The sequence below is a fragment of the Vicugna pacos genome, chromosome 5 (assembly GCF_048564905.1).
Source record: "Vicugna pacos chromosome 5, VicPac4, whole genome shotgun sequence".
Classification (NCBI taxonomy): domain Eukaryota; kingdom Metazoa; phylum Chordata; class Mammalia; order Artiodactyla; family Camelidae; genus Vicugna; species Vicugna pacos.
Genome location: NC_132991.1, coordinates 62,828,106 through 62,849,053, shown reverse-complemented (window position 1 = coordinate 62,849,053; position 20,948 = coordinate 62,828,106). Strand labels below are relative to the sequence as shown.

At 36.6% G+C, this 20,948-nt stretch overlaps 1 protein-coding gene across 2 annotated transcripts in view; it reads left to right on the top strand.

Annotated features, from left to right (window-relative positions):
• The window catches only part of CPS1 (carbamoyl-phosphate synthase 1), a 164,691-nt gene that overhangs the window by 65,264 nt on the left and 78,479 nt on the right, over positions 1 to 20,948 (top strand). For both annotated transcript variants that reach the window (XM_072961338.1, XM_006205255.4), the window contains exons 4-14: positions 2,571 to 2,680; positions 5,677 to 5,821; positions 6,721 to 6,810; positions 9,074 to 9,130; positions 11,635 to 11,727; positions 14,092 to 14,181; positions 15,940 to 16,068; positions 16,628 to 16,734; positions 17,602 to 17,740; positions 18,344 to 18,421; positions 20,135 to 20,233. In XM_072961338.1, the coding sequence (XP_072817439.1) occupies positions 2,571 to 2,680; positions 5,677 to 5,821; positions 6,721 to 6,810; positions 9,074 to 9,130; positions 11,635 to 11,727; positions 14,092 to 14,181; positions 15,940 to 16,068; positions 16,628 to 16,734; positions 17,602 to 17,740; positions 18,344 to 18,421; positions 20,135 to 20,233 (1,137 nt within the window). The remainder of the gene's footprint in view (positions 1 to 2,570; positions 2,681 to 5,676; positions 5,822 to 6,720; positions 6,811 to 9,073; positions 9,131 to 11,634; positions 11,728 to 14,091; positions 14,182 to 15,939; positions 16,069 to 16,627; positions 16,735 to 17,601; positions 17,741 to 18,343; positions 18,422 to 20,134; positions 20,234 to 20,948) is intronic.

Genomic DNA, 20,948 nt, shown 5'->3' with positions numbered 1-20,948 from the left:
TAGAAGACAATTGAAATTTGTCATCCACATGCCAAGTTTTGCCAACTAAGTACAGTTATTTTAGGTTCTATCAAAGTTAAATATTATTTAAGAAAATGTTTCCTGCCTTCCCTCCATTTGTGAAATCATGTGGGTTACACATGACTTCCCCAAGAACAGAAAATAATACTTTTAGTAGAAAATATTTTTCTGACAGTGAATTTCTATTACTTGGACCAAAGGTTTTCACCTAGTGAAACGTGTCAGAGATACCTAGGAATTTTCTCAGGAAACACATCCCTACTAAGAACCATCACCATAGACGTTTGATTAGCTTATAACAATCTTTGGAAACACACTGAACATAATCACTCTCACTTCCTAAAATCATCAACCTCTGTCTTGAATTATAAATAAAGACTGGTTGACAAATTAAAATATAAAATAAAAATATTGGATTATTAGAAGTGACATGCAAACGTGATTTCCTGATACATAAGCAGAATTCAGAACTTGTGTGTTAAGCCAATCTCTTGTCAGGGAAATCTTGTCATCACTCGTTTACATTAATTATTTATTGTGGTTTCCTCTGTGCTGAGTAATTCCAAAAGCTTTTTTAGTTTGGTGGCTGAGAAGATAAACCATGACTGTTTAAAGGTAAAGTGTGAAGCTTGAGATCTTGAACACTGGTTTCAAAACTGTAGATAAAATAAAACTACCTCAAAGATCATTTGAAAAGCAGGTGAAGGACATCATTCTTTTGGCTAACACTGTCCATGGACACTCACATACACACTCATACACACAAACACACATAACATGTGCAGGACAGCACTTTCTCAGAAATATACATTGAAATCTATGCATTGCAGCTCCAATCAAAAAATAAACTTGATATTGAGCGGAATACTGTAAACATCAATTTTAATAGAAAATACTCAGATAGTTTTGTGTGTAAATAAAAGTTAATATGTATGCACACTACACATAAACAATATATAGGCACATGGCATATTGATTTAAAGATAATCAAACACTACATTGAAGAGCAATCATTCCAATGTCAAGGGACTTGTGTACTTTGCAACTTAAAGAGGGACCTATTTCTACAGAGACGATTACTATAGAAAAATAATGAGGCTTTACCATTTTAACACTTAAAAAGATGAGTTCATTTTATAAAGCTAGAGAAACATAGAAACAGAGATCTACAAATCATGTATTGTGTTCCTGCTGTATACCAAGGTTGGTGTGTGTGTGTGTGTGTGGTAAGACTGGAGGTGGATGGCAGAATACCAAAGGATTAGACATTATGAGTCCAGAGCTAAAAATGTAAGGAAAGGAAAGTAGAGAATTAGTATGTTTCTGTCTTTAATGGCTGCACTTAACCTTTGCAGAGAGAACAGTGCAATGATCTTTCTTACTTCAGTAATTTCAGTGCAGCCAAATTTGTTTCATCTGTATCCCTATTCATTCCCCCAACCTCATTTTGAAAGAGCTCTCAGATATCATATTATTCTATGCTTAAGTATTTCAGTGTAACTCTTTAAAAAATGAGAATTCTTAAAAAGATATAACTATAATGTCATCATCAATCTTAAAAAATATTACACTAAATATAATAAAATATCAATTCATTATTCAAATTTCCTCAATTATTGCAGAGATGTTTTCTTTATAGTTTGTTTAAAACTGTGACCCAATTATTTTGTCATAGGGTTTTTCACAGAGTCCAGATTTTGTTCCCCAAAGTGTGGTTTATCACCTTCCTCTCTCCTCTGAACTTTATGGAAATTGAGAATTAGACCTAAATTCTTTCAATAATAGAATTTAGAGTATTTTTTGAAGAATTTGGAATATTTTCTTAACCAAAAATTTTATAGAAGCTAGTTCGAAGATTCATATAGTAAAATAGTCAAATTCAGAATGCCTTGTAATCTGAAGAGAGAACCAGACATGAATATAATTAACTCTACTAAAAAGCAGAAATGTGATATATTTTCAGATGTTCCATAGTCCTTGCTTTTGCATCAGTATTAATAGAGTGATAAAGTTTCCATTTCTTTATGATCAGAAGGCTTGGGGAGGGGGCAGCCCCTGAGACAACTCTATCACACACAAGAGCTCTGCGGATTGCCATTTGATAGATAACCTTGAAGATTCCTTCTAGCTCTAAGCCTCAGAGTAATGATGAGCTGTATGGTACAATTCACAATGTTTTTGCAAACTCATGAATTTCCCTTAAAGCTATATGTGAGCAAAGGTAAGGAATTTTAAGAGAGAAAAGACAGGCGCATAGCATTTCTGCTAAATGGAAACATTTCCAGATTGTCAATAACTCTACCAGGAGACAATGTATTGACATGCTTCAGTTCCTCTTTCAAGCAAAACACAATAAAACACCTGCCAGTGACAAGAGCCATACATTTGAAGAAAAGTGATAAGTAACAGGAGAGCGACTCCAAATCCAGTATGGTTTCATCAAATATGCATTTATTTAGTACATTGGTGTATTATACTTTTGGATTTTTTTCTAGTAGTTGTGTTTCATATTTTGTATTCTGCTAAAATTCATGAATCTGTTTCTTTAGGCACAGACAGCACACATTGTCCTGGAAGATGGAACGAAGATGAAAGGTTACTCCTTCGGCCATCCATCCTCTGTTGCTGGTGAAGTGGTTTTTAACACTGGCCTGGCAGGGTGAGTAATGCTTCTATTCCAAGGTTTTATTCTTCCTCTGTATAGGGGAATAATGGGATGATCTTACTCACGGTGGGAAATTGAAGTCACTGCATCATCATAATGACACCACACATTGTCCTGAAGTTGCCTCGTGCTTGTACATAGCCTGCTCCCGCCACCCCTGAAAAGAGGCATAGACACAAACTCTTCTCTGCTGCTGTAAAGGAAAGAGAATATGGACACTGGTGTTCCCCTGATTAAAAAAAAGGAACAAAATTGACTATAGAAACTTAGGGCGCAAGTTATGTGAGATTTCCAAATAGCTTCTGCACAGCAAGGGGTGTGGATCTGATCAAGGTGAGAACCAGGAAAAGGATAGGTAGTATGCTCTGGTGCCATTCCGTTAGTAACGTTAAGAGTCAACTTTGCACGTCTAATATGAGCTACTAGAGGGAGCTAAGAAGGTCCTTAGGTATTTTATCTAATTTCACACTCTAATAAGAAAGGTGAAACAACAGATACATTTATTGTCTTAAAGTAATCAACGGAAGAGGACGTGCATAGGTCTGATATTTTCAAAATTAATCAACTGAGACTGAATTTGGTATTTAAGATTTGCTAGTAGGTATACAGCCACAAAGCTAAGAGTTGCTACAGAAATCAGGAGGCTGTTCTTATCTGGCCAACAAATGCTCATCTGGGAACCAGGAGGCTGAAGTTTTGGTCTCAGTTCCAGTGGTAACTGATTATGTGATATTGAGAAAATCATTTAACCTTTCTGAATCTTAGTTACTACATATAAAAAAGTGAGGGGATTGGATTAGAAAGTAATTTAAAGCTAGGGGTTAAAAAATTATATCAACAGTTTCCATTAAAGATTCAATAAACTATAAAATGTTTGATGAATTGTTAAGGGAAATTCAGTTAGCCTTATATAGACAGGAAGGCTTTGGGTTAACTGACACTGAAAGATATTGATTGACCAAACTTCCATTATACTATTAATGTGCATTCTCCTCTAAACTCTTAGCTCTCTGTTTGAAGTGAAGAATATTAGATGGTTTTTTAAAACAGTTCCACTGCTAAGAACATTAAATTACAGTGTATGAAACCTGTTTGCAAAGTTTTGCTTCACCAGGCAATTATTTAAGCTTTTCGACAGCACTAATTACTAGCTGTGTTAATATACCTGCCAACAAACGACTGTTTAATATAGATCAGGATGATGGAGAGCACTGGGGTTTTCTTCTCTGTGATAGATTGCGGGTAATAAATCTTGTCACATCACAAAAGTCAAACAGGACCTGATGGATTAATTTTCTTCCAACACTACAGTTCTCTAGGACAAGCTGTATTTATTCATTTACTGGAGAGTATATTGTAAGCGTATGTTTAAAGGAAACAGCCAGTTATTTTATGAAGAGAAAGAAGAAAGGGAAGTAAAATTAAATTAGTTAATGATTTTTTTTTGATGTAGAAAAAGGCATACATTAAGAAGATTAGTCCACAGATCTTATTTTCCACTGAGAAATGCTGCTTTTATTTATTGAGTGGCTCACTCAGTAAGGTGGTTAATAATTAAGGGGGTTATTTTGTTTTTCGTCTTCAAGAAATGCATTTATGTTGCATGTAAGCCTTGGTTAAAAAATTATTAGTTGCTGACAGGTGAGAGGCACCTGAGAAATTAGCTGACGGATGGGTGGATAAATAGCACAGCGCTCCAGTCACCTTAAAGGCTGCTGAGCTGGAAGACCAAGTGTTCTGTTGACAAAGGGAGCTCTGGGAGGGGCTGGTCTGGTTGGGGGTTGAAGAGTTTATGTTGACTGTGGCCTGAGCTGAACTTTATTGGTTTCACGGTTGTCATTCTGTCCCCCTCAGCACCTAAATTCACCGTCAGTAGTAATCCACAAGAAAGATTTGGTTTAACTTCCCCTGTGGAGAGTGAAAATGCAAGAGGGTGAAAAAAATCTCATTGCAGTGTATTCCAGTGCATAGAATAGCAATAGATAGACCCAAGGATTTATGAGGATAACATTTCTTATTATTAAGAATAGGAATTCTATGTATAGTTTTATTTATATATAGAACGAAAATAAGCACACATGTATTCTTATTTTTACCTCCCCAAACATTAAAATAAAACCTTCTTGCATTTCTTCCTAATTCCACATCAGTACTTTAACAGTTATTTGGAATCTTTTAATTTAGACGTCAGAAATGCTTCAGGTCAATTTTTGTGGGATTGATTTCATTCATTGATTTCATTGATATTAACCTCCAAACATATACCCCTTTCTATCATTAAAATATTAAAAAAATCAACTCTATTTAGTATTTCTTTCATAGCAATTAACTATTTTAAATGTTCAGTGAATTTTAATAAATATATATAGACCCATGTACCCACCACTGACATAATCAGGATGTTCTTCACTATCATAAGGGACATTAAAAAAAAGCTTTTCAGTTTTTGATAGTTAATATTTTGGTGAAATGTCAGTCCTCAATAGTAAATGTCAATTTGGATTCATTCATATCTGGTAGGCTAGGAGAATCTTCAGGGTATCTGCAAGCTTTAAATAGAGCAATATTTAAAAAACTAAGATCCTATGAAGAAATTTTTAAAGAATTAAATAATTTAAGAAAATGAAGAAATGAAAATTAAATGAGAATATGCTTTAGTACTTGAGTCCATTTTTCTTTTTTTGTTTATTTTTCAATTTTAAAAATTTTTTACTGACATGTAGTTGATTTAAAATGTTAAGTTTCAAGTGTATAGCAAATTGATTCAGTTATACATGTACATCCATTTTTCTTTTCATATCAATCATATCATGGCATAAATTTCCATATTCTATCATAAAACTTCCCTAGGTTTGGCAAAATCTGGAGACAGGCTTATAGGATTTTATTCTCATGTTCTCTAATTTTCAAGGTTTCAGTAATTAAGATCGTGTGTGTAGAAAACAGTTACATACATTTTTTGTGGGTAATTTTTTGGCATCTTTATCCAGGTACCCGGAAGCTCTTACTGACCCTGCTTACAAGGGACAGATTCTCATCATGGCCAATCCTATCGTTGGGAATGGTGGAGCCCCTGACACTGTTGCGCTGGATGAACTGGGACTTAGCAAATATATGGAATCCGATGGCATTAAGGTAGTACCAGTGATGACTATTTAACAAGTATAGTTGGTTTAAGAATCTAGGCTGGACAAAGTTTCAGCCTCAATACTGTAGTACAAATCACTAAACTTATATTCTCAACCTCCTTCCAAGGTATATGACTTTATTCTGAGTTTCATTTCTCAGGGCACTTTGGATTTGTTCTTAATGCTGTGGATGAAACTTGACTTCATCAGGAAAATGTTATAAGTTCAGATAACAGCTATGCTACGAGAATTGGTATTGAATCGCCTTTTCAAAGGATTTTGAGAATCAGCTCTGTATCCACTATTTACCTTTTAATCTTACCTTCTTTAGGAGATGAATAAAAGATAACTTGTATGCCAGTCTAAAAGTAAACATAGTTAAAATTTCCTATTCAAGGTAAATTTGAATAATATCTTAAGGATGTGAACCCGATAATTCAAAAATTTATTCTCCAAATTCACTTTTTTTTCTTTTTATCACCACTCTATTTTTTAATGACTTGGACTGATCATTTAATTTAGATCTGCATCTCACAATTTCCCCCCAAAATTCAGTCTCCCTTATGTAAATGTAAATTTAAAAAATTATTTCATTCTCCATGTGCATTAAGCAAGCAATTATTAATTAGATTATTGATAATGCCATGAGGGAAAAATACAGGGTGCTGAGAGGTGAGACCTAGTTTGGCAAACCAGGTAAGACTGCCTTCCACATGATAATTAAGGTAACAATTTTATATTTTAAGAGAAAATTGTTGACCATGTTTTTTTCTTCAAGTCTTCAAAATTTTAAGCCTTGTATCAGTGGATATAATAAAGCTTAAGTGAACTGACCCTTAAGACAAGTCAGAAGAATTGGATAATATTTTGTGATCACCCTTTAAAAATGATCGCCTGTCTTTCTAGGTTGCAGGTTTGCTGGTGCTGAACTATAGTAATGACTATCACCACTGGCTGGCTACCAAGAGTCTAGGGCAATGGCTGCAGGAAGAAAAGGTGAGAAATATGATAGGACATCCAGCATCACTTAAGGACAATTGGTGAGGTTTGTGGAAAGTTGGGAAGGTGTATGTCATTGAAAAGGGCCAAACAGATGTGGCAGTTTGGGATCCTTTTATTTGAGAGAGCGACTCCTTCTGTTACTCAGGGGTGGGAAACATTTTAACTCCAAAGACGGTATATTTTCATCGTATCCACTAGGTGGCACTCATACATGCTTTGTAGCATTTCTCTTTCAGGAAAGGGGTTAGAAAAAAATTTAGAATTTTGTATTCTCTGGAGCAACTTAACTCCCCCCCCACCTTTAACCAGGATCTAGATATGTAACTTGCATCATGGGTTCTAGTACCAGCTCCACCTTGTGTGACCTTGCTCAGGTCATGCAATCATACCATACTTTCTTCGTTTGAATTCTTATTGGATGTAAGCAGATTGCCATCAAGTCTCTTTGGGCTTAAAGGTTATGACTCTATGACATGTAATTAGACATCATCTCGTTTGAAGAAATAAATGAAAAAAATAAGCTACTAATCTTATCTTATGTCTTCCTTACTTTGAGTGCTATTTTCGAATCGGATAAGAGAGTCCTCCTCGTTTGAATGTCAGACATACTTGAAGTTAATGGACCCGATACACTAAGCATCATTTCCAGTGTAACTGTAGCTGCATTATGTTCAATTGCTGCTGGGCTTGTAACTGGCAGAGGATTATTCTGGGAAAGCTCTTCCTCTCCAGTAAGCCAACTGGGGCTAAATGTTGCTTCTTTCTGACAAATCAGAAAGTTTTGATCTTGCTTTCCTGGGTCTTATTCTTGCTAAATTTTAAAAGAGAGAAGGTATCTATATTATCTCCTAGGCCTTTGCTAGTTTCTTCACAATTATTACCTGAATTTACCTCTTTGTAATTGTCATTCAGGAAGCTCCTCCTTCCTCCCTTTAATATTTCTTTTGTGTTATTTAGGCATCTGATATTACGGTCCCTCTGTGTCAGAACTAAAAGTTTAAGTATAAGCTTAAGCCGTGGTTTGTTAGTTTGTTTTCAGAATGTGCTTTGAATCTTCTTCCCTGATCAGAGACATGCAGAGTAGAAGAGCGTCTAAGATAATAGCCAGCTTGCCTCCTTCTATGCACAGGTGAGGGAAAGCAGCTTGCTCAAACATCACTCAGATAGCTGGTGGAAGCAAAGAAATTAGAACCTGCCTTCTGATTCTTAAGTTATTGCTCTTCCCCTTTTATCCATGAGGGATGGGTTCTGAGACCCTGAGTGGGTGCCAGAAACTGTGGGTAGTACTAAACGCTGCCTATACTATGTTTTTCCTATATGTACATACCTATGATATAGCCTAACTTGTAAATCAGGCACCTATTCCTGCATCACTACTCTTGTGCTTTGGAGCCACTGTTCAGTTGAAATAAGGGTTTCCTGAACAAAAACACATGGTACTGCCACAGTTGACCTGATAATTCACATGGCCACTAAGTAACTAACGGGCGAGATACACTGGACAAAGGAGTGGTTCACATCCTGGGTGGGACAGAGCAGGATGGCGGGAGATTTCATCACACTATTCAGAATGGCGCCCAACTTAAAACTTACGAATTCTTTTATTTCTAGAATTTTCCACTTAATATTTTTAGACTGTTGTTGATCGCAGGTAAATGAAACCACAGAAACCAAAACTGGAGATAAGAGGGGGACCAGCTGTACCACATCTATCTCTATCCAGCCTAGTCAAAGAAACTAAAACAAATGGTGGTGTTGCCTGACTTACTAACAGATCGGGCAAAATTCAATACAGCCTGACTATGTAACAAGCACCTTCAGGAAAGATGTGCCAATAGCCTATTATGTGCCAGGAACATTTGGTTCACAGCATGGATTCATATATTATTTACTTATCTTTGCTTATGAAGTTCACAAATCCCATTATTTCAAAACATATATGTATATATAAAATTATATTACTTATTTAACATCCTGGATTAAAAGCAACAAAACGGTAGTGGAAGATTGATGTTCAGAATCTCTCATTTTTCATTCTGAAGAATTCTGAAGAATGGAGATTGAGTCCTGTGCCCAACCAGAACAGCAGTTTACCTTGTTCTCGCCACATGGTCGCCCTGGATCAGAGAAAAGAAGGAGTAGGGAAATTGTTTACTACTCAGGAAGATAGATGATGTCAAGTCGGCATCTTCAAAACACGAGGCTGGATCTAATTTCCTCCAATTTTACTGTCACGACAATTTTACTTTTCTTATAGGTCCCTGCAATTTATGGAGTGGATACAAGAATGCTGACCAAAATAATTCGGGATAAGGTAAGACCATCATCATCTTCAGCCAAATCTATGTCTCTTTACATACGTATGTGTATATGTATATAAAGAGACACACACACATACATATATATATGTATGTTTATGTGTGTATTTTTCTCAGTGAGCGAGGAATCCACTGGTGTGTAAAAGAACAAATCTGGCCATTTTCTGCCATTTGGGTCTCTGTCATCCTGTTTTACTATTTCTGGTATAATTTTCAAGACTGAATACTTACTAGAGTGCCCACTATGCATTCACTATCCCAAGTGACAAATCAAGGCCTTTGTAATTCAGCTTATGTGACGAGGCTAGTGAAACAAGAGGAGGAGGTAACTAGGTGTGTAACAGTTTTGCCTGAATTGAATGCCTACCTGCTGAAAAATGAAGACCAGGAAGTACACAGCACTGGTGCTGTTACCTGTTTTGTCCTCTCGGAGGGTTTATTCGTGGAATTAGTGCGTTATAGTTCATGGGTGTGCCTGGTGAGACCTGCATACCCTGCTTGTGTTGTCTCAGTTTTGTAGTCTTTCTGGAGATTGTTCCAATGACCAAGATGATAAAAGGTAAGATTATCTTTTGCTTTCTTATCTGATTGCTGAAACATTTGATCCTCCCTCTGAGACTATCTCATCACCACCTGCTCACTTCTTCTTGTTATAAGAGGTGGACACTATTTTTCTTATGTGAAACCTTCACATCCCAGGCCAGAAAGAAATTGTACCTTACTAATGTTAACTAAATTTCCTAAATGCCACTAAAGTTTTCTCATTGAATTATATGTATTTTCTTTAAAAAAGATACAATTTCAAAGTGAAATAGATGTTTCAAGAAAATCTGCTGTAGATTCCTTGTTGGAATATGTATTGACACAGAATCTCTGCAAATGGAAAGAAAGAACAGCTTTGAAAATAAGAGCATGGCCACATAGCCATGGCCAGAAGGAAGGCAGAGAGAATGTCCAGTCCTTGCACTCTCCCTCTGACTTTATTCCCTCCTCCATGATTTTCCTGAGAATAGATACTAGTGAGATTACATGTCCCAAGTAGAGTTTTGGGTTTTCTTAGCCCAGTGATGTTGTGGGAGGAGTAAACAATGATGAGGCTTCCGGAATGAGAGGGGAATGAAATCAGGAAATTCAAGCTGCAGAATTGGCAGGTTGAATAGAATATGTAGTTAAGGCCTAGTAATTTGGGAAAACATTTTACAAGACCTGTTGTATTCTTCATGTGATATGTTAGCTTGAGGTTAACACTGCTCTTATCAGAGGCCAGTTAGGTTTTCAAATTTTGGCTGAATAGATCAGCACAGACAAAATAGTCATTTTGCCTAATTTATTTGACTGTGAGTGATGTGGGTTCATACTAAAAATGTATGTTGTGGCTTACAGTTCTATTAGTCTTAGGTTGAAAAGTAAGGCTGTTATTCATTCAGCGTGCTTTAAGAAAAAGGTAATGAGAGCAGAAAGCCGAATGTCAAAATTAGGGATCCATAAATATCAAGGAATTCCGTGATTTGGATTAGAAAAGTAAGTGGAGACCATCATGAAACTTAATAATCCAGTGTAGAAGTGAAAAATGTTTTTTAGTATTTTTCCCAGAGTGTGAGTTAGTCCTCTGCTTTTAATAATCACACTGAAATAACCATCTGAATGATGTACTGACACTCACTCACTTCCAAGTTACTTCTTCCCCTCAGGAATAAGTTTCACAGGGAAATAAAGGCTTTCTTCTGTTTCCTTCAGTGCAACAATTTCCTTGGATAAAAGCAAATCAGTAAGTTATCTTGACTCCCCCCCATAACGTCTTGATTAGTAAATATAATATACCGTTTTTCTAATTAGATCAAAACTTACTAGACTTATTCACGAACGAGTAAATCTCAAGGCACAGCTAATAATAATAAGAAAACATTTGCCATGTTCAAACTAGCAAGGTTAATTTGTGAAAACGTCACAGGTTAACATTCTTTAAAGTTCAGGGCCTTAGGTACATCTGGACATTAATATGTCTAAGGCAGTGAATATTTTCATTGCCACTTCTCTAAGTTTATAACTTATACAGCATTTCACATTTTTTTGCGAATTAATTTTACTCTTTAGTCAATTTCCATTTTTTTCCCCTAATTTTCTACAATTTTTCGATTTCCTTTTTTCTCAATAGATTGTTTTGTCCACATCTCCCATGAAATATCTTTAGGTCATAAGTACCCTAAATACTCTGATTTGCACCTACACGGAACCTGAATTCTGTTTCCTTTTGACTTTGCTTACCTCAGGTGACTATCTTAGCCCTAAAAGAACTAATTATCCTTCCCAGAGTTTCCCAAAATGTACCATGCAAACTACTTCATCTTTCCAAGCTGAGAAGATGAAGCTCTTTTGCTGATGGCTATAAGTAGTTATAAAGACATCTGAATACTGGAGCAGCTGTTAAGCCCCTATGAATTTATCCTGTCAGCACCTTCTTTGTTGCTCCCTGTTAACTGTCTAATTTTTTAATTGATAGGGTACCATGCTCGGGAAGATTGAATTTGAAGGTCAGTCTGTGGATTTTGTGGATCCAAATAAGCAGAATTTGATTGCTGAGGTTTCAACCAAGGTGAGAGATTTTCCTTAGTATTGTGTAGTTTTATTTCATTTCCTTTAGACCTTCCTTTTTTGTAATATCAGGATCTTCATTTAGGCAGAGGTCATCTTCCAGAAGTACCAGAATTGAGGGGGAAAAAAGGGGTCCCATAGCAGCTAAAGTGGATGTATCACAAAATCAGTGCATTTTAAAGTTAGTAACTTTTACCTACAGGGAAACTTTCAGGGGCTGATTTAGAGACTGTTTACTATTCGTTTAACTTTTCTTTTTTCCTTTTGTGGTTTCCCAGGTCAAAGCTTTAAAAATGTCAGACAGAGGGCTGTTGAATTGCCAGAGACAGGCACGGTGACAATCAGGAGTCAGAGCTGATGGTCTGCTGGAGAGCCAGGGGCGCTCTGTAGGAATCAGACCCAGTACTCAGAGCCTGGGGCTCCTACTTGTGCAGAGTTATAAGCATTCCTGAAAACACTGAAGATTTAATATATTATAGCCCAGTCCAAAAATTAGTGTTCCTAAGACTGTATCACCCCAAAGTGAGATCTGTTTAGTGTATATTTATAAGAAGCTATAGAATACAACTCAGAAAGATGTCTGTTGGTTTTGATTGAATCTCTATTAACATGGTTGTGAGTGTCTTGGGCTGCAGTCCCTGTCCTTCAGGACCACAGAGTTTGGTGGGGGTAGGCAAACAAGTAATCACCGAGGATAGAATACCGAGATCAATGCTATCCTGGAACATGCAGGAGGTGCCACAAGGGCAGACGTGGGGAAACGTCAGATGAGACAGACGGATCAGGGAAGGCTCTGCAGAGGAATTGGGCTTGTTCTGAGATATAAAGAACAAGCAGGCAGATGGAGACTGAGAAGAACTTCGTTTCGGGCAGAAGAAGTGGAGTGTGTTGAAAGGCACAGAGGTGTGAAACACTATGGTGGGTTTGAAGGGTTAGGCATAGTTTGGTGTGTCTGACCAGAGGGTTCATACATCCAGGTTCTCACATTTGGCTGAAGATGAGGGGTGATGGACGAGGCTGGAGTTAGAGGGCTGAGTATCATTGGCCAAATAAATCAACGGAACTAGAGACCCCTGGGAACCTATTCAGCGTCATTTTGGAACAAAGTAAACTGGCTGAAAGAGCAGGTGACTAGAAGGTTATTGCCACCAATTAGAAAATTCCTGAAAGCGCAGGCTGTGCAGTAGCAGCAGGAGAAGAGACAGCAAGGCAGTTTGGACAAGTAGGGGCAAGAGGTTTCCACCGCATTTCCCCATGAAGTGATTTGGTTTGGGACACAGCATGACAGAGGGCCATTTTTATAGAATTTTAGAGTTTAGAACTACCTTCAGAATCTAGTCTAGCATGTTCTGAATGTGAGGAACATTGGCCTGGAGAAAGTCACCTTGAAAAAATTCTGCAGTCAAATAAGTCTGAAAAACACTGCATAATATGTTCTTCTTTTGGAGAGTCCCAGTAAACCCATATATTCAACTTTCTGTGGGGCCTTGCTTACTTCAGTCATTCTATATGGAGAGTATATGATGTGTTCGTGTAGAGACCAGATTGCAAATTTCATCTAAAACCTTTAACAAATTTTGAAAGCGTCCTAAATTTTGAATGTGCTAGCTAACTCTCGAAGCTGGAACCAGTGTGGGCACCCAGCCCTCTAGGCTTTCTCTCTCTCTCTTTCTGTTACTTCTGTTTTTATGAGTTTGGGGAACTGCTTCTTGGGTAAATGCCTGTGAAAATGGATCTGACTCCAAGCAGTGCTTAAAAACGTAGGTAATGATTATGATATGCTCTGGGATCCTTTTATGAAGTCTACCATTTAAATGCAAATGATTGCATAGTAACCTAGAGGGACCGGTGTCTACACTAGCTTAGCTATCCCTCTGACTCAGACTGATTTTACCCACTAGCCCCACTGCCTAAGCCTGATGCACAATAGCGTTACCCCATCCAAACTTTACTGCAAGTTGAGGATCAAGTGATGTTTAAAGCATGATGTATCTATTACTACATATGCCAGTGCTGAGTCAGGCAGTAATACTTAAAAACTCCATTGCTACTGGTTGTTAATGAGGCAAAACATGGGAAAGATGGTTGTTAATTATGGAAGCAACCAATATCTTAGGGATAATTGTTATTGCTGTAATCAACATTTTATATAAAACAGCAAAATACTCTTTTCTCATAAAAAGGATACAGTTTGTGGCATTTGCTGTGCCTTTCTTCCCAAATTGAGTGTTAACTGCCAGTCACTTCCTAGGAGTTAGCAGTCAATCTGTTACCCAGAGCCAAGCATCCTTAGTTGTGTTTATGATATTGGTGTGTTTCTTATAGCTGGAACTTCTCTCTTACTCTCTGGTTTTTAAAATGGCAGGATGTCAAGGTGTACGGCAAAGGAAATCCCACGAAAGTCGTGGCTGTAGACTGTGGGATAAAAAACAATGTAATCCGCCTACTAGTAAAGGTAAGTGATTTGTTCCATCTCAGGGATGAGGGTTTGTAGTATTGATCATTAGTGTTCATCTGATTTCCTCTGTCTGTTTCAGAGAAAGCTTGTGTATTCTCTCAGAATGTCGGGGATTTACTCTCTTCTTATTACCTCTGATCAATGAGATAACACATTTAGCCCTGTTTAAATTAGAGATGTAGATTACTGTTTAAAAAAAAAAACCAAAGGCCACAGAAGCACAGAAGAAAACAGTAGCTGTTTTTTTCACTTATTGGCTGATATTCTGAGACATGACACACTCAGTTTCTTTGGGTTTAGAGATCACAGAATAGCTAGTCTGTAAGAGAGCTCCTCCTTTTGGGCTACATTTATGATGTACCACATGTTTGTAGGAGTTGTGCCCTGATCAGTACAAACTTTCACATGGTTTTATATTAACCAATTAGAGAACCAATTAAACTTTCACATGGTTTTATATTAACCAATTTAGAGAACCAATTAAAATTTAACCTTAAAAATCCTTGAGGAGAATGTAACCAATGTTTTCTTAAATATTGTTTTGTTGAGATTTCTCCTTCTCCTCTGTCTTTCTCTCTGTCTCTGTCTCTGTCTTTCTATCTCTTTTACACATACACCAACCTTCTGGATATGTTTGCATAACCCCAAATAAGTGTAGGTATAAGGGAATTCTTCAATTCATCTTTTTTTAGAGAATCTTAGCAATACCCCAAATCATGATTTCAGATGCTGGTCAATTTTATTAACAAAAATGTGCATGGACACTAAGAGTAGATAGATACTACTGCAAATGTCTGCATGTCACTGCCTGAGGGCTCTCTGGTAGGTTGGAGGCTGCTGGCAGGCAGGAAGCACCACAGAATTAATAATCCCTGGAGCAGCCCCAGCCAATGACTGGAGTCAGTGTATGCATTCCCCAGCTCCTTTGCCCCGTGGCTAGGCTGTCTTCCGGTGGATTTTCTGCACTGGCTCTCAGAGCTCCCAGTGGGCTGAAGCTCTGTTTGCTCCCAGTGGTAACTTCCCTGATAATACATACCTTATTAGGGTCTTTCACTGTGTTGCTTTCTATCAGTATTTCTTGGAAATGCTTCCAAAGAAACTTCTTTCCCTCAAATTCTTATCTCAGGAAATGCTTCTGGGAAAACAATCAAAGACATCTTCCTGTCCACTTTTGAATAGAAAAGTTCTAATTTTTCTATTGGAATATACATATTGTATTTAATATAAGAAAACCCTAGGAAAGAAGTCTGCTTAAAATTTAGTCAAACAAAAAAGAATTAAAAAAAGTGAGAGGTAGATCAACTTAAATTTTGCAGAAAATGGACTTATCCTTTTTTTAAACATTTTTTTTATTGAGTAATAGCCATTTTACAACGTTGTGTCAAATTCCAGATTTATCTTATTTTTTGCAACTCCTGCTCCCCCAGCTAGTGAAGATACCTATATTCCTGTGTGCCCAGTCAAAGCCTTTATGCGCTGTAATCTCCTAAAGTGCAGGAAAGTGTGAGAAAGTGCATCATCTATTTTTTCAGAATCAAAATTTTAATAGTGTTTTTTCTTCGTTTTCTATTTTAGGCTCCATTTCCATCACACAAAATACCATGAGTCACCAAAGAATTTCTTGCTCAGTGTTATTTATTTGAATCATGCACTAGGTTTCCCTTCCCTTTAAGGAGTGGGTTAGCCAAGAGAAGGTCTACCACCATGGCAAAGAAAAGTATTATTAAATTGACCATTCCTGTGTTTCTTTTCCAGCGAGGAGCCGAAGTGCATTTAGTTCCCTGGAATCATGATTTCACCAAGATGGAATATGATGGGCTTTTAATTGCTGGAGGACCTGGCAACCCAGCTCTTGCACAACCACTAATTCAGAATGTCAAAAAGGTGCAGTGAACCTGGGGTGGTGTGTATCTTGTGTATGAAGTGGAAGGAGTCTGCTCTTCAGGGCTGAAAAGACTGTAATATATTTTATTTATTCAATTTTTTAATACTCCTATTTGTGACCTCTGAGGCAATGTCAACACAGATGGCATATAGGGGAAGCCATGGAAGGGAGGGTACCCCAAGAAGAAAAGGCAAAGTCACTGGGATTCTGTCCTCGAGTTAAGAGTGCTGGAGTCTGATCTCCAAATGTGTTGTCTCTACAATCGTAAAATGACAACTTGTGTTCCTCACCATTGACCTTGGGACCTATAAGATCTTCAAGATTTTAAAGAAATATTAAATTAAATTTCGTTAGTCTGAATGTTAAGTACATTTCATTGAATTGTAATGCTACAAATTGTCAATCATGTCCTTATTTATAGTGTAACTTTTTATTCGATTACCATTCTCTTCAACTTGTTAAATTAAGGGAGAAAAAACGATGCTTCATTTTATTCCTTCAGATGTAGCATTTTTTGAAATTGTTCTTACGGATTAACAAATATTCTCCCTGATTTAGGTTTTGGAGGGTGATCGCAAGGAGCCATTGTTTGGGATCAGCACAGGAAATTTAATAACAGGATTGGCCGCTGGTGCCAATGCCTACAAGATGTCCATGGCCAACAGGTAAAGTATTTATGCTTCTGTTTACATGTCCAGCTGTCTCTGAAATATTGTTAGTAACTAAACCGAAAAGACTTAGAGAACTTACATGTCATTTTCTTCAGAAAAAAATAGACAACCACACTATTACATGGTTCATAGTTGTCGGACTACCTGATACCACTTTTGTTACATTTTTGAAAGGCAGCCTTCTCCAACGATAACTTTGCCATAGTTTAAAGTTATTTTCCTTTCCTTGGCATAAATTGAGGTTAAAATACTCAGTCAAATGATATTCCAAGGGAAATTGTTCTGATTTTTAAGCTTGATTTCAAAGCACTGAGAACATTGTAAAACTCTAGTGTGACTTATGAACCGAGAAATCTTTAGATCCTCTTGGTTTTACTTCCTTGCCCCAAGTGGTGTTAATTTATTCAACATGGAACTTTCTCTTGAGCTCACCCTCCACATAAAGTATAATTCAAAATGATTCAGGACTGAGTAGTTTTCTTTTTATTATCCCCCAAGAACGCTCCTTTGGCTTTAATATTACTATAACTCCCTTAAAATAAGTCACTTATGTTTGTCTCTGTTAAGCTGGTGAGCAAATCTTAAGTTTATGTCACGAGTGCAATTCCCCTTTTCTAAAACCGATTATAGAAGTTTAATAGATCTGATAGTTAACACACAACAAAGCCTCCTGAAGCGATTTTTGTTGCTAAAATTATTGGGATTACTAATCTATGCCTTTTCTCACAGAGCAATTTTCACTAAGCATTTCAAACTTCTGAATTTAGAAGGCATTTTTTGTTCACTATTTTACAACTAATGCATTTATATTCCTCTCTTCACTTTTCCTTTTCCCTACTCCTTTTCACCTTTTCTCTCCAGAGGGCAGAATCAGCCTGTTTTGAATATCACAAACAGACAGGCTTTCATTACCGCTCAGAATCATGGCTATGCCCTGGACAGCACCCTTCCTGCTGGCTGGAAACCACTTTTTGTGAATGTCAATGATCAAACAAATGAGGTAAGTGCTCTCAATAAACCTGTTGAGTCGGTGATGAGAAATGCAGGGCTTTTAACCTTTCTCTTGTTTATGCTGGCTTTTCTGGGGTGTGTATGTGGAAGAATTCGTGTTATAGATGATTTCCCAGAGCCCTCTGCTTTTAAAAAAGTCTTTTCTCTCTGTCTTATTCTCTCATCTGTTAAGATCCTCTCTTTCAGTGGTTAATCAATGGCTGTCTTACACATATTTATTATAACGGGCCATTGGTGGAGTCTGCTTTGGCCCAGTCTGTGCGGGTCTCTGGGACTCACTTGGCACTGAAGTTGCCTTTGAGAAGACCCTTGGAGAAGTAATTTAGGAGGTGGAGAAAAGAAGAGGATTTGGGTTATTCTGAACAGAGCCTAGAGGAGCCTCAATGGCTGCAACCAAATCAGGTGTTTTTAATAAGGGAGCATTGGTTGTCTTCACTGGCTTATTTTTATTAGCATTGTTTGTTTTTAGAATATTCTTAGACATTTAGCTTAATTTTTGAAATTTGAACTTTATTACCTACTGAATCAAACATCACCCTGGTTGGCATTCACTGTTACAGGAGGAATTTCTTCCCATTTCTTATTCCTTTAGGGGATTATGCATGAGAGCAAACCCTTCTTTGGTGTGCAGTTCCACCCAGAGGTCAGTCCGGGGCCAACAGACACTGAGGTATGTAAGAAAAATGAGGCCTATTGTATATTAAAAAAATGTTTTTCTTAAATCAGAAATGTACTTATGTGAAAGTTGGTAAACCAAAATAATCACCTAGATGGTCCTGGTACAGAATATTTTTAGAGTGCTTTGATAACACCCGTATTGCATGAAAACGTCCCATGAATATCATGGAGGAAATTTCTATTTAAAAAAAAAATTTAAAGTAGGAAAGCCCTTAAGAAACCAATGCAATGCTATTTTTATTTAAATGATGATCACTCTAATATATTTAGTTCTGAAATTTACAATTGTTGTACTATGCAAATGAATTCCCTCTTGCTCTCTTGTTCTCATAACTGAAATGAAATTTTAATCTCCCATCTGTGACTTCACAAAAATCCCCATGGCAACTGGTTGTGTAGCCACGAAGGGAGAATAAACAGCAGGAGGAGCGGGAGGAAGGGTAAGGTGTGCGGGAAGCAGGAGAGCATGCAGGCACATACAGATGAGTCAGATGGCTTAAGGAAAGAACCATAAGGAATGCTTAGAGGAGTTTAGTTTATAATTGAAAAATTTTCACTTTTATGTGAGCCTTTGGTTGACTGTTCAAGAGCATTTTCCAAACAAGAGTTCACAGTGACACTCAGAATAGTCTGGGAAGTCTAGAATGACGCTTCCTCTTCCACACCCTAGGGCCTCCAGGGGTGATGCTGACAATTCTTCCTTGTCAGCAGACACTCTCAGAAAAGACACTGAGGTAAAATGAGGAGAGTAAGAATCTTCCCTCTGCAAACTCTGCTTCTTCAATCCCTGAGTTGCCTTTTCATATACTTGTATTTTGTTCTTGTTTTAATATTATTTGGAAATAATGGTTCTTAACAGTCAAACTCAGAACATTACCCACCCATGATGAAACTCAAAAATAAAATTTAGTTAACGTACATCTACCACCTAAAACACGCTAAATTCTTTTTTAATTTAAAATTTAAGTTATTTGCCTATATTACTACTTCAGACTAGGAACATTGAAATTAAGATATGTGATATCCAGTATCATTTAATTTTTTTTTTTTTGGTCTTGCCAGATAGTTGCAAAATGAATATCTTTGTTGAAATTTTTCGTGTCTAGTGCAACAGCAGAAGTAAAATCATTGATAAAGTTTAAAAATAATCTTTAGAGATATCTTTACGTGTGATACAATGTTTAGAGACATTTTTAGACTTGATAGAAAATTTGAAATTACAATTATTTCTAACTTTAGGGAGCATGTCATATAGTTTCTTTTTTTTGCATACCTAGAATTTTATTTAGAAGAAGAAAATGATTCATACTTAGGCTGAAAATGACATTCTTAATAGGCATTATCTAAAATGTTCATTGCTGAAAAATTTCTTTTGATAGGATTTGACATGAGCAGTTAGAAGTGTTTACTTGATCTAATTTTTTTAAACTTTTTTTTTGGTGGATTGAACCCAGGACCTTGTGCATGCTGAGCACGCACTCTGTTACTGAGCTGTGCTCTCCCTCTGATCTAATTCTTACAGTAAATATTTAGTTAGTTTTGCCAGCTTTGGCAAAAAAAGCAAAAAACAAGTATTGCACAAAAATAATTCCTAAAAAATCATTTGTTGCTTGTCTAAAGTTCAGATGTAACTGGGTACACCGTATTTTATCTGACAATTTTATGAGTTTTGAAACTTCTAACTAGTTGGTTTTATTTTTTCTAGTACCTGTTTGATTCCTTTTTCTCACTGATGAAGAAGGGGAAAGGGATGACCATTACATCGGTTCTACCAAAGCCAGCCTTAGTAGCATCTCGAGTTGAGGTCAGTGTATTTACGCTTCTTTTCGGTTTATGTATTTTGGATTTTTCTCTATCATGTGGTGACTTCTTTTTTAAGTGAATGATATATAGCTTTTTGATATCTATGAAAAATGATCAGTAATACTTCAATCACCCATCACTTTGCATCTAATTATTTGTTCTGTTCTTGATGATGCATTGGATGTTTATTGGAATGCTCATGTTTTGATTTGAAATCATATTTTTCAAGTTCACTTCTAGAATGTTTTTAATACAAACAATTTAATGAAGAGTAAGGTTTAATTTAGTTTCAAGTTTGATATACTTTCCATTACTCAATATGTCATAGCCCTGTGTATGCTTGAGATAACAGTTCGACTACAGAGTCATTATAGATGATAGAATTTTTTGTTTCAGCTAGAAGATTTATTATTCAACATCATAAATGGAATAATATTTTACCTCTAAAGAGCAGATAGATAAGGATTAATATAGAATAAGACTTGAATCTTTATTTGTTTATATATGTATGTTAATATGAAGAAACTTCTACCTATTTCCTTAATAGTTAAGGCACACCCACACCATTTGTTATGTAAAATTTAGAAGGATGTGTGTGTATTTTCAAGTTTATATATATATATGCATACACACATGTATATCTTCTTTTTATGAACAAAAATAATTGATTTATATGTTTACATGAAATGAGAGTTGAGTTAGGTGGTTCTTTTTAA